Raw genomic sequence first — 26,908 nt, 5'->3', positions numbered from 1 at the left:
GAGCTATGCCGCCCTGCGAGGCGCTTCTTGATGAGGCGAGATATCGGGCAGTTTTTGATTCCATGTAAATGGCGTTATTTTGGATGCGTCTTAGCTGTCTTAGGTCCAGTAGCGCTGCGTGGCTAGCCTCTGGCATCTCAGGACTAGTGTCGTCAATGTTAGACTGGAAGATGCAATTCTCGCCTTTCGCATGCTCAACATGCCCGCTCGAGGAACCAACAGGAAGACGGGCTAGTGTATAAAGGGCCTCGACATGACCCGCTCTGTTGACCAAGACAGACTCACTCCCCATAATTAAGCCCAATATGGTCCTCGGTGGAACACTTGGTTTAATCAAGCGGATTGGTGTCACTAGCCAGCATGAGAGACGCAAAGGGACGCCTTGGTATCATTGGTTTTCCAAGTATGATACTCCAGCTGAGAGGAGATTGCTCCTGAAACTCGATCTTCTTATTATCCCTTATGCCTTTGTCGCATACTGAATCAAGTTCGTCGACCAGGCCAATATCAGTAAGTGGCACGGTACGCATTATGAACATCCCCTACCGGTGGCTGACGGTTCAATATCGACAGACAATGCATACGTTTCAGGAATGAAAGAGGATCTCCGGTTCGAAGAAAACCAGCTGGTCAACATACAAGCAATGTATACAGCAGGTGTGGCAATAGGCGGGATCCCCTTGATCTACCTCCTCCCCCGATTTCCCGTGAATTGGACAATTCCTGCGCTTGAGCTAGGCTGGGGACTGTTTACTCTTTTGCAGTATCGGACTACTTCATACGCCGAGATCAGAGCCTATAGATTCTTTGTTGGTATTTTCGAGGTCCGCGCCCCTATGTTCGCTCCCTTTAGGAGACAACACTGAGTATTATAATCAGGCCGGCTTCTTTCCCGGAGTCAACTACGTGCTTGGCTCATGGTATCGAGCCGATGAACTCGGTCGACGTGGTGGCATGTTCTACAGTGGCCAAATGCTTGGAAACCTCACCGCCGGTCTGCTTCAGAGCGCTGCTTCTTCTCATCTGAACGGTGTCCATGGCCTTGCCGGATGGCGGTATGTATAGCCCTAGTCCCAGAGAATCCACCCCTGCAGGAAAGCCCCCACTGACCTCTCGTCTATAGCTGGGCATTTATACTCGATGCCATCATCACGTTCCCCGTGGCCCTTCTCGGCTTTCTGGTCTGGCCCGGCACTCCCGCAAAGCCAAACCGATGGGTTCTGACCAAGCAAGACGTTGCCTTCGCTCGAAGACGCCTCGAAGCTGATCAAAATGACATTGAGGAAGAAGCCACAATCAAAAGGAGGAGTACCCGCCAGTTCCTGCGCGAGTACCTCTGGGACTGGAAGTTCTGGGGCCTGACCATGTGGTATACGATCTTATGCAACACGGCATCTCTTCAGTACGGCGGCTATCTTCTATGGCTCAAGAGCCTGGGCCGATACTCTGTCCCTAAGGTTAATCAATTGGGGACCACCTCGCCTGCCATAGGCATCCTCTTTGTGCTTGGGGCCAACTTTACCTCGGATCTTGCCTTAGGTCCTCTGCTGACCATGACTGTAGCAGTAACCTGGAATCTAGTTTCGATAGTCATCCTCGCCATCTGGAGCGTTCCAGAGGGCGCGAAGTGGTTTGCATTCAACAGTCTCTACGTCCAGGTTGCCCCCGCATCTCTGTTCTACGGCTGGTTCAACGAGATCCTGCGCAGGGACTCTCTTGGCCGCTCGGCCACTCTGATGCTGTCCTACATGATTGCGCAAAGCAGTACTGCTGGGACCAGTGTGGCCGTGTTCCCGACCTCTGAAGGCCCTCGTTTCCTCAAAGGCTGGACCTTTGCTGGTGCCATGTCTGTGGTCTTTATCGTCTACACGTGGGGTGTAGTGCTACCATTGTCAGTGAAGGAGGAGAAGAAATATGCCCAGAAGGACAGTGCCAGCACTGCGAGTGTTGAGCAGGTTGGTGACGGCTCTGATCCGGCTGCAAAGGGTATTGCGGCTTGATATGCTTCCATTTGAGATAGAGAGAGATTGGATGATGACTTTGATTCAAATACATTGCATTTATAAGCAACTACGAGAGCAGCATCAAGGTGATCTTGCGCACGAAGCCAGGGAACCCGAGCATGTCGATGCCGAATATATCCTTACCAGCCCAAAAGAGAGACCTGCGGCACATACGCGTTGTTTATGTTGGATGTATGGGCAACGACTTCCAGCCTGCTCATCCTGTCCGCCATTGGAACTACCCACCACTTTGGTCCTCCTTGTATACATCGTATTTATATCTACTTCCAATATGATCGTCTCTTAGCTTGCTTTGTCCCTGTCCATAGATCTTCTCCCGCGCCGTGAGCCCCTCCTTCGCCTGAGATGGATATACTCCACGGCGCTGAAGCTCAGGGATCAGCAGATCAACCACATCCTCGAATGTGCCAGGGGTCGTCACGTAGCCAATATTGAAGCCATCCAGACCAGCCTCACTCATCCATCGCTCCATTGTATCTGCAACTGTGGACGGCGAGCCAACAACCAGAGGTCCAAGGCCCCCCAAGGACACATGTTCAGCCACCAGACGCGGAGTCCAACGTGGGATATCAACGCTGTTCGCAGAAAGCGACGACAATGTGCTTGTAACCTTGAATGCTTCTTCCGAATCTGCTGTACTGATCTCCTGATCTATTGGGATCTTAGACATGTCAATCCCCGACCAGCCACTGAATAGGGCCAAGGCTCCAACTGTCGATGCATATTTCCGGGCCCGATCGTGTTTCTCGCGGGCCTCCTCGTCTGTTCTGCCGATTATGGGAGTCAAAGTAGCGAAGAATTTCAAAGATCGCGGATCACGGCCCAGTTCGGCGGCCTGGCCTCGGATCTTGTCTATCTTGGGTCGCAGCACTTCTGGAGAATGTGATGAGACGAAGATAGCTTCTGCATGGGTTGCTGCAAAGGCGGACCCTGCAGAGGACGTTCCGGCCTGGAAGAGGAATGGTGTTCGCTGCGGTGATGGGTCGACAATAAATCTGGACTCGAGATGGTAGTATTTGCCGCTGTGGTTGATCTGGCGGACTTTCTCTGGATTGACATAGACATCTCTCTCTGGATCCGGGGAGAGGGCATCGTCTGCCCAGGACCCCTCCCAGAGTCTGGCAAACCCCCCTGTTAGCCCGGTTCGTGAGGCCCAAGATCAGCCCTTACTTGTACAACGCACGGAGGTACTCCTGTGCCTGGGCGTAACGTTCGTCATGCTCAATCCCCTGTGGGAACCCAAGGGCCTTGAACGTCGTTTTGTTCCATGACGTGACGATATTCCACCCGATCCGGCCATTAGTGAGATGGTCAAGCGTGGCAAACCGCTTTGCAAGCACGAAGGGGGCTTCAAACGAAGTCGACGAAGTTATGGCAAATGCAAGGTTCTTGGTCACGGCAGCCATGGCAGAAATCGGCTACAAGCACGGTCAAATCCCTGTCCAATCGAGCCACCAATTTCTCCAACTTACTATAACAGGATCAGTCATGGGCCACTGGGCAGCTCTTCGAATTGCATTGTCCGCTTTGGACTCATACGTGTCATATCCCCCTAGCACATCCGCCAGGAATAGAGCGTTGAAGTTCCCTCTCTCCAGCAGCTTGGCAAGGTTGGTCCAATAATCAAGACTACGCTTTGTCGCCGACCGATCATCTGGATCCTATAAAAACAAAAAAAACAGCTTAGCAGCTATCACCGGTATTCCTGTTTTACCCACCTTCCACTGCCCGGGAGACAGGTGCCCAACGGTGGACATGTCGAAGGCATTCAGGAGTATCTGCTTCCTAGATAGGTCCACATTGTTGGCGGCGTTGCCGGACATTGTGGGCTGAGTTAGTCGTGTGAAGAGGCCAATCCATGAGACCCTGGGTTTAGTTAAATAAGTCCTTGGTGTCTCCAAGACAAGCCAAGGGCTTAACAAGGCAAAAGAGGGCAGGATAGCAAGCACGGATTTCGTCAGATCGTCCTCCTCGCTCGACATCGCCCAGTGGTCTAATAAATCCACCCGACACAACAAGTCCAATAGAAAAAGACCCGATTGACCATCTAGCGCCCGGACCACCTGGTTGTGGAAAAGTCTCTACTAAATCGATATAAGAAGAGTGCATGATTTTCATTAAAACACAGCTATGTAAGACCTATTTATACCCGTCCATCTTTACGCTAAGAATTAGCGAGGTGTCCTGTGTGACCTTTGTGGTGAAGTCTTCATACTGACGCACGCCTTGCTGGTCTCTCAGTCTCTTGTTCTGCCACCACAGGATGCTGTAGCCCCCATTCGCCTTCTCCTATACGCCTACCGCAGAGCTTGACCAGAATTCCAACCGTGGCAGGCCCAATTATCGTATTAAGCAGGATTGCCCACACTCCAGTTATGAAGCCCTCCTCAGTAACGTATGATGTCTGATTATATCCGATTTCAATAATCAGAAGTCCGATTTCGCCCCGCGCTACCATCGCAGACCCCAAGAGTAATGCAGAAAGCCATGTTGTCATCCTGTTTCTATTTTCCGCGTTTCCCTGGACCGCCTGGTTGTCTTCGTCGACGCAACTATCTCCCTGACCGGATTTCTGCTGTCGCTTGCGAATGGACCAACAACCCCATAGCGGTACCCACACACCGACAACAAACTATGCAGCAAGCAGTGAGCGAGGAGCATGAATGTGATGTCCAGAAGCCTTACCTTGGCAAACACCATCAGAAGGGTGTAGACGATGCCTCGCCATATTCTCTTGCCTGTCCAAAGCTGCACAAAGGGGATGGCAAAACCAATACTAGCGAAAAACAAAGGCTCCATAAGGTACTTTTGGACATCCATGAGGTAGCGTTCAAAAGTATGGACGAAGGTAGGGCTCTTATGTGCAAACTTTTCGCCTTCTTCTCGGCTCATGACGACAAATGGTCCGTCGGGATGCTTGCTTGGTATATACGTCAAAAATGTGCCGGCCAAGAAGGCACCGAAGAGAACGGATGTCCCAGCATATGCAGCAATGGTTATAAATGCCGATAGAGACAGAGTCATCAGTATAATATTGGAGATGTGGTCGAATCGCGCAAAATGGTGTTCAATAACACGCCGAAAGAGCGGCGCGAAGAGATACTTTGTCACAATAGGAGTGACAATCGCCATCGCTATCGAAGCCACAATAGGACGGCCAATAAGCCAGCCGAGATTTATATCATCGCCTCCCTCCAGTTGACTGAGGTTTCCGATGACACTGTACAGATGGATTGATTGTTAGCATCAGTTTTAAGCTCCACCGAAACCATGTGCTCCGCGAAATATCGGGAAAGAGGATAAGGGAGATGAATTCTCCAGATTCACAAACCTTGCCATGACAAGTCCGACCACATCGTCAATGACAGCTGCGCTGACCAGGACAGAGCCAACTCGAGTCTGCGCGAGATCCACAGTACTAGAAGCAGAAGAAATCACCGCAAATGTCGTACCTAGGTAGTATAAACATAAAGCCGAAGAGATCCTCAAAGTGGCGGAGAGTCTCTCGTACTTACCAAGAGAGGTTGCTGACAGCGCTGCTCCGATGATGAATGTTTCCACAGCACCTGGGGGGAGTAAGCTTCATGTACAAATGTCAAGACATACGCGCAGATTAGGCCTCACCATATCCAAACCCGAGATAGAGAAGCAGGTAAGAAAGGCCAACAGGAAAGCAAACGCCTGTGGCTGCACCGAGCATACTCAGCCCCAAGTTCGCCTTCAAAAGATCAAGGCGGGCGCTAAGACCGCCTAGAAAAGATAACAGTTAGTTAGTGCTAAGGACGAACCTCCAATATCATCCACGAGCTAGGTACCTTCAAATATAATGAGAATTAAGCCAACATAGCCGAGAGAGAGGAAAGTTTTCTGCCAATCCAACTCGAGAATATCAGCGAGAGGTTTCCCGTAGATGATGCCAACCGCAATATGGCCGATGATGCCGGCGCGGATGATCTTCGCAGACGCCCATTCTGCCAAGGACAGGATAAAAAAGAAAGAGACTATAATTAGGATCTCGACAACTGCATCTTGATTAGGAACTAAACATGGACGTCATCAGATGGGTAGAAACTAGACGTACTTCCTGGCTCATGGTAAGGAAGAAAGCCGTCCGCCATGACAGGAGACGATAGTGTATGATGAATGAAGGCATCGGCAGGGGACTTGTCGTTCTCTCGTTCAAAGAGATTGAAGTGTGGAGCTCTGCCAACAGGTTTCTGGGTCCCTGCCTGCCCTCCCAGTCCAGTCCAGCGAGTGGCTGGGACCAAAATCCGCCGCTTGGCACTTCTCTTGGCATTTATCCCACGGGCCCATACGTATCCATTTTTTTCGTAATCAAAATTACGCCTGTGATTGCCAAGTATTAATTTCCTGAGCCGAAACTTAAATTCATTCTGACTACAGCTACTGGGGTTGATGCACATCAGTATCTGCGCCGCTGGCAGATCCGAAATACCAGATTCGTGGCTGGAGGCGGAAACGGAAACGGATGCCGGCGACGTCAAGAGCCTATCCTGAAAACATTACACAAGATACAAGCCGAGTCCTCAAGTAGACAGTTCAGAGTTGGGAGCCTGGCAACAACGAATCGCCTGAAGCCACTGAGAAGAAAGGATCTCTGTCGCTCCTGGCCGATGCGCGGGATCGATGCTCAACATGGAGTTTAGGACTCCACGGCTTTGTCCCTGTAAGAAATGGAATTAGCCTACTAAACGACAAAAAGGGAAAGTGATAACCTGACATGGGATGTGTCCTTGATAAGGAAATAATGTCTTCCAACTTTGCAATCATCAATGTAGTCACGAAAGCATTCATCCTTGACTGTTGCCGACTTCCACGGGTTTCTCCCAGCTCTCATGGCGATATAAACGAGAGCGGCGGCCCAAATGTCAGCAAATCTGGGATCAAACGGTTGCGCGAGATACTGCTCCGGGGAGATATACGGCGCTGAGCCACAGCGAGTGGTAGACATATGAACTTGATCTTCCCAGGCAAGGCGGAAGCACTCTGCATTGCCAAAATCAGAGATTTTCAGGCAACCGCGCTCAGTAAGGAGGAGATTTTCCGGCTTCAAATCACGGTGAGCAATCCCCATCTCATGGAGATAGAGGATCCCGCGCATCAGCTGCTTCAGGAAACAGTCTGCCTCCTCTTCACACAGCCGTCGTGACGCAACAATGAGTGAATGTAAATCTCCGCCGGAGCAGTATTGCATACACTCACAAAGAGTGTCGTAACCCAAGGGGAGGAGCTCGAAGATCTTAATAACATTCTGATGGTGCAAGGAGGAGGTGATGGAGTATTCTGAGCTCACTCTCCTCTTATAGTCGAGCCCGGTTTGTTCGGGTCCGCGACGGAAGACCTTTACAGCATAGTACTGATCGAGACGGGGATTGCAGGCTTGTACTTTATGCGACAACAATACAAGCGCATGGGTCCCAAGCCCAGCAACAGTCTCGATCTCCCCGTATTTCTGGGTGACGGCTGCCATATTATGACTCTCGACTGGCCACCGTCCCGAACGGCTCTCTGTCCACTGTTCCCATTCTGTCTGTAGCGATTTGGAGCCGCTCAAACGCTTGCCCTTGTCTCCAAGACCTATCCAGTCTAAAAGACGGGTGTTTGGGCACAAGTACCTTTTGAACGTCTGGGGGCTTAGATGATGTACATGGCCACCATCTATCCGGACAAATCTATCTTGTCTGGTCAGGTCATTTGGCCTGTCGCGGGAAGATGGAATTCCGCGTATAAGGAAGGGCGTCTCATCCTTGGGGTTTCGATCATGCGTGGAGAGTAGGCAACTGTCCTCCCCTTCAAGCTCTATGCCTCCGGTATGTGTCAAAGAAGCTGTTTGTTTGCGCAATCGCTGGATAAGTGGCTGAAAACAGTGAGGCATCCCAGGTTCTTCACGTGATATACGTAGCGGAGGCTCATTTGGATAAAAATGGAACTTGATGGGAAATGATACAACTTGAGATGCTGGAAAATGGTTGCATCCAGCGATCCGAATTTGCTGCGATTGACTGTACGGTGGAGACGGTCAGAAGGCCAGGAGGAAGGCCCAAGACAGCACAGTGGCCTTAAATAGCGAGGACATGCCAAGGAATGAACAACTTGGCGAGTGGGAAAGACGTCAGACTTGGCGATTCTCCACTGCTTCGAACTCGCCAAGAGACATGGATGATCTGTCTTCTGTTGGGCCGCTTGCATTCCGTTCGATCAAAGTTTCCGGATCCGGTCCAGAGTCTCGGCGCCAAGTCATAATTTGCGTTGGTGGCAAGGTGGCAATATGCCATGGCGACACTCGGAGGCAACCCCCCACAGTGACCTGCGTATATATATATATATATATATAGGTCCCTCATGTTGGCGAGGTGCCTTAAAACCCCCGCTTCCGTCTGCACTCTCCGTGCACAAACATTCAACCAGTGATTACTACGGACAAGCTCATCGCAGCGACAGAGGAAGACAATTACAATGCCAGACGAGAAGCCTAACATTCCTCCCCACGGGGCGGGTGCACTCCTACTCAGCCAGCCAGCTCACACACAGACTCATGAAGCTGTGATAAGGGCGCTCGGCACTGCGCTGGATGAGGGATTGAACCCTGAGGAAGCCAGTCGTCGTCTCCAGGAATATGGTCCCAATAAACTGGATGAGGGCGAGGGCGTTTCGGTGATCAAGATATTCGTGCGCCAGGTGGCCAACGCAATGATGCTAGTTAAGCGGCCCACTATCCTTTATGACATGCCCTCCAACGTGTTGAGAACCCCCTGAATCTGATCCAGTTCGTCTCTTGCAGGTACTGATTCTGGCCATGGCGGTCAGTTTCGGAATCAAGTCATGGATTGAAGGCGGAGTGATCTGTGCTGTGATTGTCCTTAACATTGTTGTTGGTTTTTTTCAAGAGTACGCCGCGGAAAAAACTATGGAGTCGCTGCATTCGTTATCATCACCAACAGGGACTGTCTCCAGAGGTGGCCGGACGTTCTCGGTGCCGTCGCATGAGATCGTACCGGGTGACATGGTAGAGCTGAGGACGGGAGATACTGTTCCGACAGATATTCGGTAAGCCTCCCTCCTTGAAGCCCTTGAGGGGTTGGCGGCCTTCTTCTGACTATGGCAGTCTGGTTGAGGCAGTCAACTTCGAAACCGATGAGGCTCTCCTGACCGGCGAGTCTCTTCCCGTCCAGAAGGAATGTGACTCAACCTTCAAAGAGGATACCGGCCCTGGTGACCGTCTTAATATCGCTTATAGCTCGAGCACGGTCACTCGTGGTCGAGCTCGAGGTGTGGTTGTTAGTACAGGCATGTCCACCGAAATTGGATCCATTGCCCTTGCATTACGGGCCAGTGATAACAAGCGACGGCCCGTCAAGCGTGGGCCCGAAGGTGAGACTAAGAAACGGTGGTATATCCAGGCCTGGACTCTTACTGGGACGGATGCTGTGGGCCGTTTTCTTGGTGTCAATATCGGCACGCCCTTGCAAAGGAAGCTGTCCAAACTGGCCTGTTTACTATTTGGAATTGCCGTTCTATTCGCTATTGTTTGCATGGCTGCAAATTACTTCAGCAGCAACAATGAAGTTATCATGTACGCCGTTGCAACAGGCATCAGCATGATCCCGGCCTGTCTTGTCGTCGTCCTTACGATCACTATGGCAGTTGGCACCAAGCGCATGGTCGAGCGGAATGTGATTGTGCGAAAACTGGACTCCCTGGAAGCACTTGGTGCCGTTACCGACATTTGTTCTGATAAGACCGGTACATTGACTCAGGGCAAGATGGTTGTCAAAAAGGCGTGGATCCCATCCCGAGGCATATATTCCATCGGCACGTCCAGCGAGCCTTTCAATCCTACTGTTGGGGATATTACCTTCACCCCTGTGCCTCCTTTGGAATTTGACGAGGAGAACGAAGGTGCCGCTGTGCAGAATATCGAGGATCTGATTCTAGACAATCGTCAGCTCGAGGACTTTCTGAATGTCGCTTCTATGGCCAACCTTTCTCACGTCTTCAAGTCCGAAGAGGGCGAATGGAGCGCTCGGGGCGAACCTACTGAAATTGCCATCCAAGTCTTTGCGTCAAGATTCAATTGGAACCGAGACCGCTGGACCAAGGGTGAGGGTGCAGTGTGGCATCAAAGGGCCGAGTTTCCATTCGACTCGACAATAAAGAAAATGTCTGTGATCTTCAGCAAAGGGACCCTTGGGGGAAAAGACGACTGCACCACGGTGTTTACGAAGGGTGCGGTCGAGCGCGTCGTCGAATCGTGTACCTCTGTTGTTTGGGATCAAGGCTCATCTACCCCGGTGCCCATGACCGACCACCACCGTGGGATGATTTTTGAAAACATGGAGGAACTCGCCAAGCTAGGACTTCGGGTATTAGCCCTGGCTCATCGACCATATACTGACAAGGTCCAATTACTTGAAGGTTCCGACCCCGAACGTGATGATGTTGAGACGGATCTGTGCTTCCTGGGACTGATTGGGTTATACGACCCCCCACGGCCTGAAACAGCAGACTCAATCCAGGCCTGCTATAAGGCTGGGATTGTTGTTCACATGGTCACTGGCGATCACCCTGGCACTGCAAAAGCGATTGCTCAGCAAGTTGGGATCCTGCCAGCTGATTTCAGCGCTGTCGCTGCGGATGTCGCGGATGCTATGGTGATGACTGCAAGCCAATTCGACAAACTCACGGATAACCAGGTAGATGCGCTTCCAACGCTGCCTTTGGTCATTGCACGCTGCGCCCCGCAAACGAAGGTACGAATGATTGATGCCCTCCATCGTCGTGGTCGCTTTGCGGCGATGACTGGGGATGGGGTGAATGACTCGCCTTCACTCAAGCACGCCGACGTGGGTATCGCTATGGGGCAGGCAGGGTCGGATGTGGCTAAAGATGCTTCTGATATTATTCTGACAGACGATAACTTTGCCTCTATCCTTAATGCTGTTGAAGAAGGCCGTCGTATCTTCGATAATATTCAGAAGTTTGTTCTTCATCTATTATCTGAAAATATTGCCCAGGCCTGTACCCTTCTGATTGGACTGGCGTTCAAAGACGCTGATAATCAATCTGTCTTCCCACTGTCACCAGTTGAAATTCTCTGGATTATTATGATCACGTCAGGTATGCCCGATATGGGCCTTGGAATGGAGGTTGCCGCCCCTGATATCATGGACCGCCCTCCCCAGAGCAAGCAGGGTATATTTACCTGGGAAGTGATTGTTGACATTCTAGCCTATGGGGTATGGACCGCGGCGCTCTGTCTGGCAGCGTTCTCTGTCCGTATGTGGGGATTCGGTGACGGCAATCTGGCCCGTGGCTGCAACAAGGAGTGGTCTGACGAGATCAAGGACTGTGAACTGGTCTTCAAAGCAAGAGCCACCACGTTCGTGTGCCTGACCTGGTTTGCCCTCTTCCTGGCTTGGGAAATGGTCAACATGCGCCGGTCGTTCTTCCGCATGCAGCCAAAGTCAAAGAAATACTTTACGCAGTGGATATATGATGTCTGGCGCAACAAGTTCCTTTTTTGGTCTATCATGGTCGGGTGGATTACAATATTCCCCATCCTTTATATCCCTGTGCTCAATGATGTTGTCTTCAAACACAAGCCCATCACCTGGGAATGGGGCATCGTGGCGGTTGAGGCTGTCCTTTTCTTCATGGGTGTTGAGGCCTGGAAGTGGGCCAAGCGAGTTTTCCTCCGTCGCAGAGCTCACAGGAACCCAACGTTGGCTTCCATGAGAACCGAACCGGAGCGACCCTAACAAACATTACCCTGGCCTGACAGCAATTGAGGCCAGGGTCGGAGTCACTTTGGAGCGGTGCGCCGAGAATACGTTGGGGGGATGAGCCTACAAAAGTCTTGGTGTTAGGGTTGTGGATAGTTTAAGGTCGTAGATTCAGGACCAGGCCAATCAGGTAGAAGTAGGTGTAGTAGAAGCAAATGTAATACCTCAGTTGTCTCAAATCATTCTCTTATTGCTTACTTTCCCGTTTCACTGGAAACGTCAGGGAAGGAGTCTGGGCGATATTCCAGAGATCCGAGAGCGCATCTTCCGCCCAAAAAGGAGTGAGCCATGAGCCATTTTTGGGCTCGACAAGTGAGCAGGAATGGCAAAGAGACCAGTGCGTCTCTTGGCTGTCTCTTGGCCTGCCCCTGTGTCCTGGCTGTCTCTTGGCCTCCCCCTGTTTCTTGGCTGATCGATGCCAAGCAGTCCGCCTTCCTGGAGTATCGCCCATTCGAGGTCTGTATCAACCTTATGCTGCTCTTGGTTCCTCGCCCATTCCGTTGCGAACTGATCAGACGTGTGCTGATCTCGCTCAATGGCCGCGCGGCAGGAGACATTCCTCTCTCGGCCCCCGGCGCCATGACTTGTCGACTGCAATGAGGCTGAGCTCTGTCTCCGTCACAAAACTCAGTAAAGATAATCAGTAACCCAGCTCGCTCTTTCGTTTCTTCTTCATCTTCTCAAACTGGCATGTCTGCGGCTTTTCAGGTCTGTTAAACCACCCTCAACTCACCATGCCCACTCTGGATGTCAGTGAGCTGAACGTAGTGATCTCAATTCTGGGTATGGACTCTTCCTCAGAAACTCCCCCGGCCTCCTGGAGCTCAATAATCTAATATAGCTAATAGGCTCCTTCATTATTCTCTATGCGTTAGTCTCGGTGAAGGTGAAAACGCAGTGGTATCTTGGCGAAGCGTGTACGAATCCTTCCATCCCAGTGGCTCTGAATGCTGCTCTGGAAGCCGGCTGCTAAATCTATAAATAAGTACCAGCTGTGGTCGTTGGTATCCTCCTGGGGCCATATGCAGCGAAATTCCTTGAGGCCACCGAATGGGGCTCCGCAGTCCAGGGCCAGCAGGAAGCGATCACCTTGGTACGCGAATATTAGGCAAAGTCTGCTTAAATCGCCGGCCAGACTAACAATGGCACAGGGACTGTGTCGCGTGGTGATCGGTGTTCAGTTAGTGATCGTGGGGTTCCAGCTCCCAGCCAAGTATCAGCTTCATCGCTGGAAGGAGATGCTGCTATGTCTGATCCCTAACATGACTCTTATGTGGCTTTGCACCTCCGGCTGTATTCTGCTGGCGATCCCTAATCTCAACTTCGTAAGACTCCGGTGTTAGGGCAGCCAGGACTGAAAGCTAACGTGCTCCGTGCGCAGCTCACTGCGCTGGTGATAGGCTCCTGCGTTACCTGTACCGACCCTATCCTCTCCCAGGCCATTGCAAAAGGCCCCTTCGCCGACCGATACGTCGCCCGCGATCTCCGCGAAATAATATCCTCCGAGGCCGGTGCCAACGATGGGTTTGGATTCCCCTTCCTGATGCTAGCGACCTACCTGCTGCGGTATACACAGGGGGATCCGGATCAGGACCATGTGGCCGCCCATGCTCATGTCGCGCGCTCAGGAGATGTAGGACATATGCACGGCGGGCTTGGAAAGGCGATGGAGATGTGGATTATCGAGACGTGGGTCTATTACATCGTCCTTGGCGTGGTGTATGGCGTCACCCTGGGCTATACTAGCATGTATCTGCTGCGGTACACACTCCGAAGGTAAGCCGGGCTTATCTCTGACAGCATCATTTGAAGATGAAGATGCTAACGTGTTTCAGGAAGTGGATAGATGGTGAAAGCTATATGCTGTTCCCGGCTGCGTTGGGAGTAAGTCCTTCTTATGTAACTCGTGTTTAACTATTTATTGCTAATCCCATCATCAGTTATTCCTCCTTGGAACCTGTGGTTGCATCGGAACGAACGATCTCCTCGCCTGTTTCTTTGCTGGCGGTGCCCTGAACTGGGACGGGGGCTATCTGGCGGAGACTGAAGCCCGTCATGACGAAGTCAATTCCTGTATCGACGTTCTCCTTAACTTCGGGGGATTTATGTATATTGGGGCTATTATTCCATGGGATGACTTTCACCAGCCAGACACTACAGGAATCACCTATCCCCGGCTAATCCTCCTTGGCGTCATCGTTCTCCTCTTCCGACGTATACCCAGCACGTTTGCCCTGTATAAGTTTATGCCCAGGGTCTGCAAGAACTGGAAGGAGGCCTTATTTATGGGCTACTTTGGACCTATCGGTAAGCCAACACTTGGTCTGTTCGAACCTGTCTGTCATTAATGCGGTGCCAGGAATCGGCGCTGTCTTCTACGCCGAGCATACCTCTCACCTTTTCCCTCCTGTAGGCGAGGGCAGTTCCATGGAGGGCCGCTTAATGGGCGCTCTCAAACCAAGTAAGTTCGAACCCCTTAGTCTTAGACCCCTTCTAACCCATATCCTAGCAATATACTGGCTCGTATTATTCTCTATCTTCGTCCACGGCCTTTCTATTCCCCTCCTGAGCATTGTGTACAAACTCCTCAATATCCCGCCGGAGGTCGACCCCCTCGGACCAGCTGAAGTCCGCCCCCTATCTTTCAACCAGACCCTCCCCCCGAATAGCTTATTACATTCTAAACGCCGCTCAGTCCTCGTTTACAACCGCTTCTCGCGGACAAAATTCCCCTCCAATCTCGGGTGGAATCTGCCACACTTCCGAAGCAACAACAGCTCGCGCACAACGGATCATATTCCGCTGGTGGACGAGTTCCAGCTCCAGAGCGTCCATGAGAGAGAGACGGGCCGGGGCTAGGTAACGTTGTCTGATTCTGTTTCTTTCTCCCTCCTCTGCTTTGGTTTTTTAGCGCGCTGCCTTATTTGTCCGTGTTGGATCAGCTGTTTTGTTCGTGACCCTCACACTCATACCAATCTTCTATGGTCAGTCCTGGCAAGTCTCCGACCACGCGCTGAACCTGGTAGAGCGGCTGGTCTTTCTCATGTCATTTCCTTTGAATTAATAGAATATAAGAGCATCCTAAAAGTGGTCTCTGATGGTTAACAGTATGATCTAGCGGAGCTTAACCCTAGCATAAAATGCTCCCTATATTTAGTCTGCGATACAGTTTTGGTCACTGCCCGAACCCTCGTAGCAGTCCAGGCACGGTGCTAAATGGGAGTCGAAATCTGGATACTCTTTATAAAGCTTAGACATTCTAGGTTTTTTATTTCCTTGGACTCACCGTGGTCCTCGGCCTCTGAATAAGGCAGCTGAACGCAGTCGGTAACAAACTCGCCCCCGTCTACCTGTCATCCAGACCTACGTGCATGCTCAATATAGATTTATGGGAATTGTATATGACTTCGTACCAGCATATCAATTCTGTGGCGTTTGTCGAGCAACTTGCCTACCTTGGGCCTGGATGCCTCAGGCATGAATTCAACGGTTCTTAGTCAGCACGATGCTGGGGTGCGCGCCGGCACTGCCAAATAACACAAGTTTATCGGTAGGTATCCTGTCTGTGTCAAACTTGGGTTCTGCATTAATTGCTGACAGCCGGAGAAATTAGTCAGTATTGGCCCTCTCCAAGGCGGGTTGACCCGTTGGTGCTGACCCTGTTGGTGCAGTGGCAGTTACAGGTAGCATTGCATATTGTTGGGACTTCGGAGACGGAAGGAGACTCAACAATTCTCCATCGTTTGGATCTAGTCTTAGTTGTATAATAGTAATCACTCTGTAGTCAGCAAGAAGCAACCAGCCGAATGGAACTCTGAACCCCTTTGTATATCCTACCGTCTTCCACAACTTCAATGCCATCAGGGGTCCGCTACACTTCAGACCAAGTCTGTTTTAAGTCTCACCAGTAATTTTGATCTTAAGGGATAACATCAACATAAATGAGATGGAAAAGCTGAATTTGATAAACATGATTCTTGATCGTGGTTGTGACGAAATTACCTGTCGTATTGTAACCATTTAGTAGAGAAGTTACGTTGACAACCAAAGACCATGACTGGACAGCGATGTGTGACCAGATACTCAAGTAGCTCCTCTAAGCAGGTCCTGGCAAGTGCACTCCCCGTTGAGGCAGTCATAGAAAACCATCCAACGGTCCACTGCAACGCAAGCCCTGCCGCTGACGGTACCTCATGTCCTTCTTTGAAGAGACACCGGTCTGTTGTCATTATATGGAAACCTGCAAAGTTCTCCGGCGACGCAATGACCACCACTGGTACCACAGAGAGTCTAGAAGCAGCGCACCAGCACTGGCTGGCTAAGTAGTATTTTAACATGCAGTGGTTGACCCATGCTCGCTGGTGCTTTCCTTTGCGCTCTCTTTTATTTAGTGTATTGGACTCCACAGCCTGATTGACTGACTCCGTTCACCACTCTCATAAGGGTTGATTGAACCACAGCAGAGATGTTTACGGAGAGACAGCGCTCAGCGGTGCTCATCCCATTGTTGCTGGTCCGCACCGTGCTAAGTTGGCCCTACACCGAGTCGCTGGTCGATTACAATTTGAATGAAAACAGATCGGCAGAAGCGCCGATTGACTACTGGGGGGAATGGCCTGACCATAAATACCACCCTTCGCCTGACAACTGGCGCTTTCCATTCTACACTATCTTTCTGGACCGGGTCGCCAACGGCGATCCGACTAATGATGACATTGAAGGTACCGCGTTCGAGCATGTCGTGAACTCGAATCAGATGCGCCATGGAGGTGATCTGGTTGGGTTAATTGATACGTTGGACTATATTAAGGGCATGGGTTTCAAGGCATGTGGGACCGGCCGCCGTGGTTGTCTGTTGCTTATAAAGATTAGGGTATCTACTTTGCTGGAACGGCCTTAATGAACCTGCCTTGGTCCTATGATGGCTATTCCCCCGTTGATACAACGCTGTTGGACATGCACCATGGCACGCTGGAACATTGGAGGCGAGCCATCACCGAGATTCACAACCGTGATATGTATGTCATCCTGGATAATACACTAGCAACGTGAGTCTGTGCCTCTGAGACGTCGGGTTTCCGTCTGTTTACAGTATTATGCAGCTTGAGTAACTTGATCGGTTTCAAGGGGCACCTCAATGATTCAGCACACTTTCAGACCGATGAATATGAGGCCCAGTGGGTCACAGATCATCGGTATGCCAACTTTAAATTCGGCAATGAGTTCAACAGTTCTTGCGACTACCCCAAATTTTGGAACGAGACTGGCATTCCATTGACATCTGGTGGTGTTGAAGACCTGAAGGGTTGCTACAATAGTGATTTCGACCAGCATGGGGAGCTGGAGGCATTTGGCAATTTCCCCGACTGGCAGCGCCAACTCACTAAGTTCGCCTCTGTGCAAGACCGGTTGCGCGAATGGCATAAGCCAGTGCGCGATATCATCACCAAGCACTATTGCATACAAATCGCTAGTCTGGATATAGATGGTTTCCGGTATGATAAAGCGGTGCAGGCAACCCTTGAGCCTCTGGCTGATATATCCACTGCCTTCCGCGACTGTGCAAAGAAACATGGCAAGCATAACTTCTTCCTCCCTGGCGAAATAACATCTGGCAATACCTTTGGCAGTCTCTACCTTAACCGTGGCCGCCAGCCAAATCAGCGTCCTCACACCGCTGCCGCTGCTGTTCAGCTAAAGAACAATTCAGACCCTCAGTACTTCCTTAGAGAAGACGGTCACCAGGCAGTAGATGCAGTTGCGTTTCACTATACCATCTATCGTTCGATGACCCGGTTTCTGGGAATGGACGGCAACCTTGTTGCCGGCTTCGACTTGCCCACGGATTTTATCGAGGCGTGGAATCAAATGCTTGTAACTAATGATCTCTTGAATCCATCCACCGGTGAACTGGATCCAAGACATATGTACGGCGTGTCAAACCAGGATAATTTCCGCTGGCCAGCTATCAAAAACGGCACTGAGAAATACCTGCTAGGTCTTTTTATTGTCACGCTGGTGCTTCCTGGCATCCCCCTCATTATGTGGGGAGAGGAGCAGGAGATGTACGTTTTCGATGCCACTGCAACTAATTACTTGTTTGGTCGGCAGCCGTTGACATACCAGACCGCATGGTGGACACATGGCTGCTGGAACTTGAATACAACAAAATTCTTCGACTTTCCCAATGAACGGGGGCTGTACGGCTGTCACGACATCAATGTCACTTATGACCAGCGCAACCCCGCCCACCCTGTTCGCAATATCATGAAGCGCATGTTCGAAATCCGGGAGCAATATCCGGTGGCTAATGACGGTATCTACCTTCAGACCTTGTCTCAAGTTACCAAAGATGTCTATCTTCCCGGTTCATCGGACACGCCGACAGTGACCGGGCTGTGGTCAGTGCTGCGAAGCTACCCCCCAGGAGCCCAAAGGGAGACAGAATCCAAAGGCAACAGCAGCCTCTGGCTTGTGTATCATAATGACAACAAGACCGTGACCTACAGTGGTGACTGCAAAGACCAAAAGCGTGCGATATTGGCACCCTACCAGCCCCGGACCAAACTGAAGAATCTCTTTTACCCTTACGACGAACTCTCATTGCAGGACGGTCCTGGGGAGGCCGACGTCCAGGGCAACAGCGAAAACTACGGATGCGTTCATAATATGACCCTTCTTCCATGGGGATACCGTGCCTACGTGGAGGCGGACAGCTTCAATGAGCCCAGTCCAACCATCACCGACTTTCTCCCCGGCCACGACGCACGCTTGTTGGCCTCCGAGGACACGGGCGAAACCGTTGAAATCCAGCTTGGGTATTCAAAAGAGATGGACTGTAACAGCATTGAGCAATCCATCGCCCTAGGCTCTACTACGCAGACGGGCATCACACCAAGCCTTGATACCGCCAGCATTAACTGCACCAAGGTCACCCCACAGGCGGGCAGTCATGACCGCGCCGGGGGGGTTCCCACGGTCTGGATATGGTCCGCCAAGCTGAGAAACGTCCATCATGGTGTCCACCAGCTGACCGTTAAGAACGTTTCGACGACATCCGGGGTCCGAACCAATGCCGTCGACAAGTTTCTGTTCCGGATGGGGACCTTAACAAACCCACTGATCACCCCACTCGCCAACTATTCCTCTAGCCTTGTACATAAATCGGCCAACGGCAGTATCTACATCCAGCATGAGGCGGCCGGGGCTGACCAGTTCCGCTACTCGACAAACTTTGGGCGCACATGGTCGAACTGGACGGCGTGTACCGCTGGCAACACAACGGTTGAGGTTGCTCCTTGGACAGGCACAGACACTCAGAAGTGGAAGGGAACCCACGTCCGCGTCCAGTATTTCTCGCGGCTCACCGGCAGCAGCGACTATATCCAAGAGGGTGACTATGGTTGGGAGGACGGTGTACCGCGGAGGTTCCCTCACCTGTGGTGGAATGGCCCATACAACCAGTACGGGTACGATGCAGGATTGGATAACAGTATGAGGTACGACACCAAGGAGCGCCGCTGGAAGTACAATTTCTTGTCCGAGTGGCCATCCGTCGCCCAGATCAGTGTCTGGGGAGTCGGTCCGGGTGGAATACTAGACCCGACAGAGGTCTACGGCGATGTAGACAACTCGTCTGTTATTAAGAAGCTCCCTCCTTCCTATCTCTCGTCCAACTTGATCAATATCACCACGCCACCTCGGCCCCCCTACCTTGGCTGGGCCATCTCCCTGAATGACGCTAACCTTCGATACCAAATGACTCCCGTCGGGTCAGGATGGACCCAACTTGTCCTCTTCATATTCTTGTGGGTTCTCCCCATTCTGATGGGGCTTATCGGGGCATTTGTTTTTAAGAGAACGTTCTACCGCATCAAGTTGAACACAAATGGTATTAAGACCAAGGACGGTAAACGGCTGCCGCTCTGGAGCAAGGTCAAGGGATTTTTCGCAGGGTATGATGGCTCAGAAATGGCGATATCCAACCAGCACGCGCTGCCGGACAAGGATACCGCGGGCGTTCTCGAGCAACGACGTACAGTGTTGATTGCCACCATGGAATATAACATTGAGGATTGGAAAATCAAAGTCAAGATCGGCGGCCTGGGAGTCATGGCACAACTCATGTCTCAGCACCTTGGGCACCAGAACCTTGTCTGGGTAGTCCCTTGTGTTGGAGACATTGAGTATCCTAAAGATACCGCAGCAGAACCTATAGTGGTTACCATCCTTGAAAAGCCCTATCTAGTGAGCCTACAGTACCATATTATGGATAATATCACTTATGCCCTGCTCGACGCCCCCGTCTTCCGGCAGCAGACGAAGGCAGAGCCTTACCCAGCTCGGATGGACGATCTTGACAGCGCGATCTACTATTCGGCTTGGAACCAGTGTATTGCAGAAATAATCAAGCGATTTCCTTCGATCCATCTCTATCACATCAATGATTTCCATGGGTGCCTGGCTCCACTTTACCTGTTGCCGACGCGAACCATCCCAGTGTGCCTATCGCTGCACAATGCGGAATTCCAGGGTCGTTGGCCGTTACGGACACAACAGGAGAAGCAGGAGGTCTGCTCAGTCTTCAACCTACCTGTGAAAACTGCGACCAATTACTGCCAGTTTGGAAACGTGTTTAATCTTCTGTATACAGGTGCAAGCTATCTTCGGTTTCATCAACGCGGTTTCGGCGCCGTAGGCGTGTCTGAAAAGTATGGGAAGCGCTCATGGGCTCGGTATCCGATCTTCTGGAGCCTTAGAAAAGTCGGCAGTCTTCCAAATCCAGATCCCTCCGACACTGGTGCTGTCGGCGATAACACAGACATGAATATCTCCCTTCCGCGTCGCGAGGAACGGATCAACGACAAGCTGCAGGCGCAGGGATGGGCTGGTCTAAAGGAAGACCCCAATTCCGACCTCCTAGTCTTTGTAGGCCGGTGGTCGAAGCAAAAAGGGGTCGATTTAATTGCGGATGTTATGCCGGAGATATTATCTGCCAGACCCCAGGCGCAGTTCATCTGCGTTGGGCCCATCATCGACCTTTACGGCAAGCTGGCTGCGAGCAAGTTCGAGCGGATCATGGCCATGTTTCCCGGGCGTGTCTTCTCCAAGCCAGAGTTCACCGTGTTGCCTCCATATGTATTTTCTGGCGCTGACTTCACTCTAATCCCGTCCCGGGATGAACCTTTTGGCCTGGTTGCGGTTGAGTTTGGCCGTAAGGGTGCGCTGGGCATTGGTTCTCGCATTGGAGGCCTTGGCCAAATGCCCGGTTGGTGGTATACTGTGGAATCCGACGCGACTCGCCATCTATTGTACCAGCTAGAGACCGCAATCAAATCCGCGTTGGACTCGGCTCAAGAGGCTCGCGAAGAGATGCGCATGGTTTCTGCCAGGCAGCGGTTCCCTGTCCTGGAATGGATCCGGAAACTGGAAGCCCTGCAAAGGTCAGCCATCGAGATCCAACACGCAAACAACAGAGGAGCACTTGCTGGGCCCATATCAGACGCAAATCAAGGTGGCCACTAGTCGCGTCCGGTAGACTATACCCCCCCAAATGAGGCTATGAGCCAGGTGAGCAACACCCTTAGATACCCGGCTAGTGACCAGCCTGTTGGATACAAAGACGGCAATGGGGACATCAGTACAGCGCCCTACTTCTCCACGCCCAACTCGCCGTACTGTGTCTCAGGCGCCTCCTCGCCAGCGCCGAGGTTGTCTTCTGACAGGCCCCAGTACCCATTGCAACTGGAACTGGAGTCTGGCCAGAGCACACCATTTCCTGTTTCCGGCAATATTTCCGTTTTGTCTCTGGCCTCTGTCGTAGGCGATCGCAACCAGCAGCTCTTCGAGCTGCAGAAGGTCGATCCGACCTTTACAGACAGCATGGGCCATTTCACGCGGCGCTTCGAGCAGCTGATCAACAACCTGGACAAGAAGAACTCGATGGCTGACTGCTGCATTGAGACGTTCCTGGTGAAGAGCGAGCGCAATTTCTACAACATATACAACGACGTGCAACTCAACAAAGATCGCGTAAAGACTTCCATCTCTCCGATAAGTCCGGATACCCCTGACCCTGGGACACCGCAGAACAGCAGCTGCTCTGGCTCCACGAGCGATTTGAACCAGGGGGGCTTTGACGAAATTGACCGTTGGCTTTCCCGGCTGGGGTACAGACGCCCCATCGCCGTCCAACGGTTCATGAGACGGCGGATCGGAGACTGGCCCGTCTACACTCTATTCCTAGGCCTTGGACAGATTATCGCGACCAACTCGGCGCAAATCACCCTGCTTGTCGGCCAGATAGGCGAGACAGCGACCAGGCTATACGTGATCGCAACTATTTACTGTGTCTCATCTATTGCCTGGTGGGTTATGTACACCCGTCTGCCGGCGGTGGTCATCCTCAGCTCCGCGTGGTTTATATACTGCATGGCCTTTACTATCCTTAGCATGTCCCCGTTTGGGACGTCGGCTGCTGGACGAGAATGGGCGCAAAACGTCGCCGCAGGTATCTATGCAGTAGCGTCGTCTAGCGGGTCATTATTCTTCGCTCTTAACTTTGGCGACCAAGGCCCTGTCCCTGTCAAGGATTGGATGTTTCGCGCCAGTCTTATACAGGGCCTCTCACAGCTGTATACCGTCGCCCTGTGGTACTGGAGCTCCAGGGTCACCGCTGTTGAAGTCGGAGGCGTGTCCTCCCTCGCATTGAACACATGGAGGCTCACGGCCGTGGCGATGCCAATAGCTGTTGTCTGCTTCCTTATCGGTGTGCTTCTCGCGCTTGGCCTGCCAAAATACTACCGCCAGGCGCCCAGTCAAATCCTTGTCTTCTACACATCGCTCTTCCGCCGCCGGACAGTTCTCTGGTTCTTCTTCATGGTCATCGTGCAAAACTGGTTCCTCGTCGCCGCCTTTGGGCGTAACTGGTCATTCCTCTGGTCTTCCAGACACGCCAGAACGTGGCAAGTCACCATCCTCGTGATCAGCTTCTTCATTATCCTGTGGGTGCTTATCCTCAATGTCTTCCGCCGCCTGTCCAAGGAACATAGCTGGATCCTCCCCGTCTTTGGGCTGAGCCTAGGCTCGCCCCGCTGGGCGCAGATATGGTGGGGAACGTCCAATATAGGTCTCTATCTTCCGTGGGCTGGAAGCCTCACGTCTGGTGCTATCGTATCTAGATGCCTGTGGCTCTGGCTCGGTGTCCTCGACGAGATCCAGCAGGTCGGCCTTGGTATGATCCTTTTACAGACCTTGACAAGAGTCCATGTCTGCTTCGTCCTTCTCGCCGCGCAGGCGTTGGGGTCAATCGCTACTATTTGCGCGCGCGGCTTTGCACCGAATAGAATCGGCCCGGGTGGTATCTCGCCGAACGTGGTCCTGTCGATGGGTACAATCGGCAATGCGTGGTTCTGGATTGCGCTGTTCTTCCAGTTACTGGCCAGGTACAAACCTTCCTCTTCTTTTGAATTTCGATGCAGTATAGACTGACTGAATACAGTTTTGGTTTCCTCCTGTTCTATCGCAGAGAACAGCTCAACCGGCCGTGAGTCTGCTTATTCTATTGACTAATAGGTTGCTTCATGCCCTCTTTCCCCAAAGCGCTGTTATGACAACATCTGGGGCCGAGGAGGAAATCACGAAGTCAGAGTACAACTCATATTCCGCCTTACTAGTGTAATGTCACTTATTCTAATCCGAGCGCTAAGCCATATTCAAAAACAACCTTTTCTTTCATTCGCAGAATATCCTGAAGACCCTGTCGTAGGAAGGTCTGCACGCCACTCACTCACCGAATCCGTTAAAAACAACTAGGGGGACATAGGGGTTTCAGTGCCGAGTAAATACCAGTATGGACAGACAATGATAGACGCGAATTCAGAAGTTACAGTGATTGATTGGATCAATCTCATAACTATAGTACACTAACAAAGACCAACATAATATCCATCAACTATAAAACCAAATCGAAAACCGCAATCTCCTTCATGAGCTTTTATTAAGATTAAGTTGGTTTTTCTGCAGCCGGCTTGCCTCTCCCAACATCCTGGACGGTGTCCTGCACGCCCTGTCCAGTGTCCTTGGTTGTATCGCCTAGGCCCCCTGTGGCACCGGAGACAGTCTGCCCGTCGCCTTCGGTAGTCCCGCCTGTGGTCTTTCCCAGACTGTTAACCGTGCCGCCCAGGGTGTCGGTGGCGCCGCCAACTGTCTTGCCGAGAGTATCAGTCACGCCGCCGAGGAGGTCCTCTATCCACTCATGTTATCAGTGAATGCTGATATTAGTTATAGTGTTGATGCTGAACTTACTGTTCTTGTCAGACATATTAACGATCGGTGGATTTGGTATAAAGATCAAACAGTATAAAAAGTTTGTGTAGTGCAAGTTGCAAGGTCAATGATAATACTAGTTCTCTGCCTTTTATATATCTATCCCATCCACAATTAAATAATAAAACGTCATAAGATATGACATGCTTGGGTGTAATCCGAACGAGCCCCAAAACCACAGCGCATATGGTGGCCCCGCCAATAACAAGCATAAGAATAAATAATAATCTAACCAATTTGTCGATCAAGGCATGGCAGCCATTCAATCCAGTTATCAAGCCATGTTGTACCCCGGGTCTTCATCAGCCGTTGATCTCATTGCTGGTGGCGCATGGCATCCAATGGCTCAAAATTCGCGACTGACGGAACAAAACCAGTCACCAGCATGTACGGCGGAAAGCCACCTGGTGAGTATGCCACGGTTAGATAGGAAAGGCCGAGCGGGGTTTCTTCCCGAGGCTGGTTAGAATAGTGATTTTTGCATTTCCTTTGCTGGCTGTGTTTTGCGACGGACAAGAGATCCACGGGCATCCCCAGACCCGGGTGACGTCACGGTAACAGCATGCGCGGCAATTGATAAATAACATTTCACGACAATCTTTGATATTCTCTGAGAAGGCTTAGGATTTGGGTTCCCATCACCCATTCTCCTGTTGGGAGGCAACTATCGGGGTCAGCTTCCGAGGACCGTACGGTAGGGGCGCCACTTCAGAATCCCTTTGCATGTCTCAATCTTTAGATGTTAGTTCCACTCAGGTTCTTCTCCTGGATTGAATGAATTGAATGAAACACTTCGCGCCCGTTCACTTCAAAATGCAAAAGAACTAACTCCTGGTCTGCGCTGTTTGTCTTTCTCATTGGATACATTTCAACCAAAGGCCCTGCGCCAAAGCTCTTGCTTCAAGGCCGTTACCATATGCTGGGTTCTCTCAACTGCACCCTTATTCTCGATGGACCGTCGATGAAGGTACTGCATGCACTCCGCAACAGAGCCCCAGACCATGCACTTGAATGCCTTCGGAACTGGCATATTTGCTTCTGTAGACTGCTCCATGGCTCGCTCATAGTTTTGCACCAACTCGCAACTCAGCTCGTCTGCCATTCCCTGGACCTGCCCACACTCTAGTAAGATGGTGGGTTTGCTTGCAAGGAGCCGCTTTTGGTGTACGACAATTGCTTTGGCTGCGCTGGCAGCGTTATGTGTGGCAAGGAAGAGAGCAGCATTCGGGAAATCGAGCCTAGAGCTCTCGGGCATTCGCTGGCATATCATTGTGTCTGCGATAAGATCATACGACTGATCTGTCTCGTCCTTGGTGTCATGGATATGAGAACGAATTTCATGTTCAATATATGCTCCTCGGACCAACTTGATTCCCACCCCAAAGCCACCTTCGGATGCTAGAGTCAGATGACGGTCGAGGTTTGCTTTTGACCCTTTGAGGTAGCCTTGGATAGTATTGTATACCAGTGGCTGACCGGATCTGTTATGCTTCCTCATGATCTCAATGGCCCAGTCATCGAGTCCATGCTGGAGGACCTGCTGTTCAGCGTCCAGCCACAAACGCGACCCCTGCTCTTGGGTAGCAGCGCAGATTTCATCCATTGCCTGTGCTACGACCTGAGGCATAGGTTTTCTCTCTGCCATAGCATCGATACAAATGGGACCGGCACCTGTGAGTCTAGGAACCTCTATTAGCGTTGGCCTTCAAGTGGCCAAATCCATCTGCATACTCACTTGACTGCCAGATAATCACCAGCCCCAACCATGCGTAAAGTTTCCAACGTCCCCTTCTTCCACTCGTCCACAAGTTCATAGCATCGGTCGCTATGTACTTTCGAACCATATCCATCATGGACCACGGCATCGGTCGGGCTCACGATAATCTCCTTTGAATAGCCCAGAATAACCCCTTGATATCCGATTTTCTTGATGTCCGCTACTGTCTTGGAGACTTCCTGGCGGTTCGTTCCCGCGCAAAAATGGTCGTATACAGTCCAGCGAAGGATTTTATTAAGGATCCTATTGCGGTCCGGGTTGAAGATGGCGGATTTTGAGTTCGTGATACTGTCGAGTGCAGCAAGGGACGGCCTGAGGAGTAATTTGGACGACATGAGAGATGTCAGGACCAGCGACCGCAGAATAAGCTTAGTCGGCAGTCTTGCCATCGAGGGTACCTCTGAGGGAGACAGGACGGCCGACGAAGCAGACTTGCTTGCTGCATCATAGAAGCCCGACTTGGTCGAGCGGTGCCGCCAGAAGGTTATGCCTCGTCGTGGGAGAATGCGAGGCATCAACCAAATATTAAAGGTGGGAAGAGACCGAGACTTCATATTGACATATAACCAGCTCAGCAAAGTTGGCGAGCAGGAGCTCTTGTCTGTTAATATTATATATCCAGCTAGAACCTCTCCATTATACCACAGATCCACCAGAGTTGCCAATGATCAACTCGCTCGCCCGGTCATGCCGGTGTCCGTGCACGTCGGGATGGGCGTCCGACACACATTCCCCTGGATAACCAACCACGTTCCACAAAAAGACGGCGTAGCGGAGTATTCTGCGGGGTATACGGTGCCTGTTCTAAAGTCATACGAGAGTGGGAAAGGGAACCACCCCTCATCTTCTCCCGACTGTCGCCACTCACCGGGGATTGACGGACGGTCGAAATGGCTATCTTGGAAAACATGTGTCTCCGATTACCACCACGCAGGATGAAATGGAGGACGATTGGCCATCATAGAGTAAGCGTCTAG

The 26,908-nt window shown here is 51.4% G+C and overlaps 10 protein-coding genes across 10 annotated transcripts; 5 read left to right on the top strand and 5 right to left on the bottom strand.

Moving 5' to 3' along the window:
• Positions 1-593: 593 nt before the first annotated feature.
• SEO1_3 (MFS transporter (Seo1)) lies at positions 594-2,000 on the top strand (the record flags this gene model as incomplete). The annotated part of the gene is made up of 3 exons (XM_041694248.1): positions 594-824; positions 880-1,055; positions 1,124-2,000. The coding sequence occupies 3 exons, from the start codon at positions 594-596 to the stop codon at positions 1,998-2,000; spliced, it is 1,284 nt and encodes a 427-aa protein (XP_041560097.1).
• A 241-nt stretch (positions 2,001-2,241) lies between these two features.
• Positions 2,242-3,847, bottom strand: APUU_60958S (LLM class flavin-dependent oxidoreductase; the record flags this gene model as incomplete). Its single annotated transcript, XM_041694247.1, has 4 exons — positions 2,242-3,142; positions 3,195-3,442; positions 3,497-3,685; positions 3,743-3,847. The coding sequence occupies 4 exons, from the start codon at positions 3,845-3,847 to the stop codon at positions 2,242-2,244; spliced, it is 1,443 nt and encodes a 480-aa protein (XP_041560096.1).
• A 386-nt stretch (positions 3,848-4,233) lies between these two features.
• Positions 4,234-6,142, bottom strand: SSC1_2 (cation:proton antiporter; the record flags this gene model as incomplete). Its single annotated transcript, XM_041694245.1, has 6 exons — positions 4,234-4,656; positions 4,710-5,244; positions 5,356-5,590; positions 5,649-5,774; positions 5,840-6,046; positions 6,106-6,142. 6 exons carry the CDS (start codon positions 6,140-6,142, stop codon positions 4,234-4,236), a joined length of 1,563 nt encoding a protein of 520 aa, XP_041560095.1.
• Positions 6,143-6,571: 429 nt separating this feature from the next.
• On the bottom strand, positions 6,572-7,515 carry SAT4_5 (serine/threonine-protein kinase HAL4/sat4; the record flags this gene model as incomplete). The annotated part of the gene is made up of 2 exons (XM_041694244.1): positions 6,572-6,709; positions 6,766-7,515. 2 exons carry the CDS (start codon positions 7,513-7,515, stop codon positions 6,572-6,574), a joined length of 888 nt encoding a protein of 295 aa, XP_041560094.1.
• A 986-nt stretch (positions 7,516-8,501) lies between these two features.
• Positions 8,502-11,803, top strand: APUU_60955A (cation-translocating P-type ATPase; the record flags this gene model as incomplete). The annotated part of the gene is made up of 3 exons (XM_041694243.1): positions 8,502-8,744; positions 8,827-9,092; positions 9,151-11,803. The coding sequence occupies 3 exons, from the start codon at positions 8,502-8,504 to the stop codon at positions 11,801-11,803; spliced, it is 3,162 nt and encodes a 1,053-aa protein (XP_041560093.1).
• A 758-nt stretch (positions 11,804-12,561) lies between these two features.
• On the top strand, positions 12,562-14,686 carry APUU_60954A (uncharacterized protein; the record flags this gene model as incomplete). The annotated part of the gene is made up of 9 exons (XM_041694242.1): positions 12,562-12,610; positions 12,676-12,744; positions 12,820-12,920; positions 12,979-13,152; positions 13,209-13,603; positions 13,663-13,711; positions 13,768-14,134; positions 14,187-14,288; positions 14,337-14,686. 9 exons carry the CDS (start codon positions 12,562-12,564, stop codon positions 14,684-14,686), a joined length of 1,656 nt encoding a protein of 551 aa, XP_041560092.1.
• Positions 14,687-16,726: 2,040 nt separating this feature from the next.
• On the top strand, positions 16,727-21,352 carry APUU_60953A (uncharacterized protein; the record flags this gene model as incomplete). Its single annotated transcript, XM_041694241.1, has 2 exons — positions 16,727-16,875; positions 16,930-21,352. The coding sequence occupies 2 exons, from the start codon at positions 16,727-16,729 to the stop codon at positions 21,350-21,352; spliced, it is 4,572 nt and encodes a 1,523-aa protein (XP_041560091.1).
• Positions 21,353-21,388: 36 nt separating this feature from the next.
• On the top strand, positions 21,389-23,376 carry APUU_60952A (uncharacterized protein; the record flags this gene model as incomplete). The annotated part of the gene is made up of 2 exons (XM_041694240.1): positions 21,389-23,271; positions 23,328-23,376. The coding sequence occupies 2 exons, from the start codon at positions 21,389-21,391 to the stop codon at positions 23,374-23,376; spliced, it is 1,932 nt and encodes a 643-aa protein (XP_041560090.1).
• Positions 23,377-23,831: 455 nt separating this feature from the next.
• Positions 23,832-24,149, bottom strand: APUU_60951S (uncharacterized protein; the record flags this gene model as incomplete). Its single annotated transcript, XM_041694239.1, has 2 exons — positions 23,832-24,073; positions 24,134-24,149. 2 exons carry the CDS (start codon positions 24,147-24,149, stop codon positions 23,832-23,834), a joined length of 258 nt encoding a protein of 85 aa, XP_041560089.1.
• Positions 24,150-25,022: 873 nt separating this feature from the next.
• APUU_60950S (proline dehydrogenase family protein) lies at positions 25,023-26,485 on the bottom strand (the record flags this gene model as incomplete). Its single annotated transcript, XM_041694238.1, has 2 exons — positions 25,023-25,833; positions 25,890-26,485. 2 exons carry the CDS (start codon positions 26,483-26,485, stop codon positions 25,023-25,025), a joined length of 1,407 nt encoding a protein of 468 aa, XP_041560088.1.
• Positions 26,486-26,908: the final 423 nt, after the last annotated feature.

This window comes from Aspergillus puulaauensis, chromosome 6 (assembly GCF_016861865.1).
Source record: "Aspergillus puulaauensis MK2 DNA, chromosome 6, nearly complete sequence".
In the NCBI taxonomy this organism is placed as follows: domain Eukaryota; kingdom Fungi; phylum Ascomycota; class Eurotiomycetes; order Eurotiales; family Aspergillaceae; genus Aspergillus; species Aspergillus puulaauensis.
The sequence above is the reverse complement of the archived record's forward strand: the minus strand, read 5'-3'. Positions and strand labels throughout refer to the sequence as shown.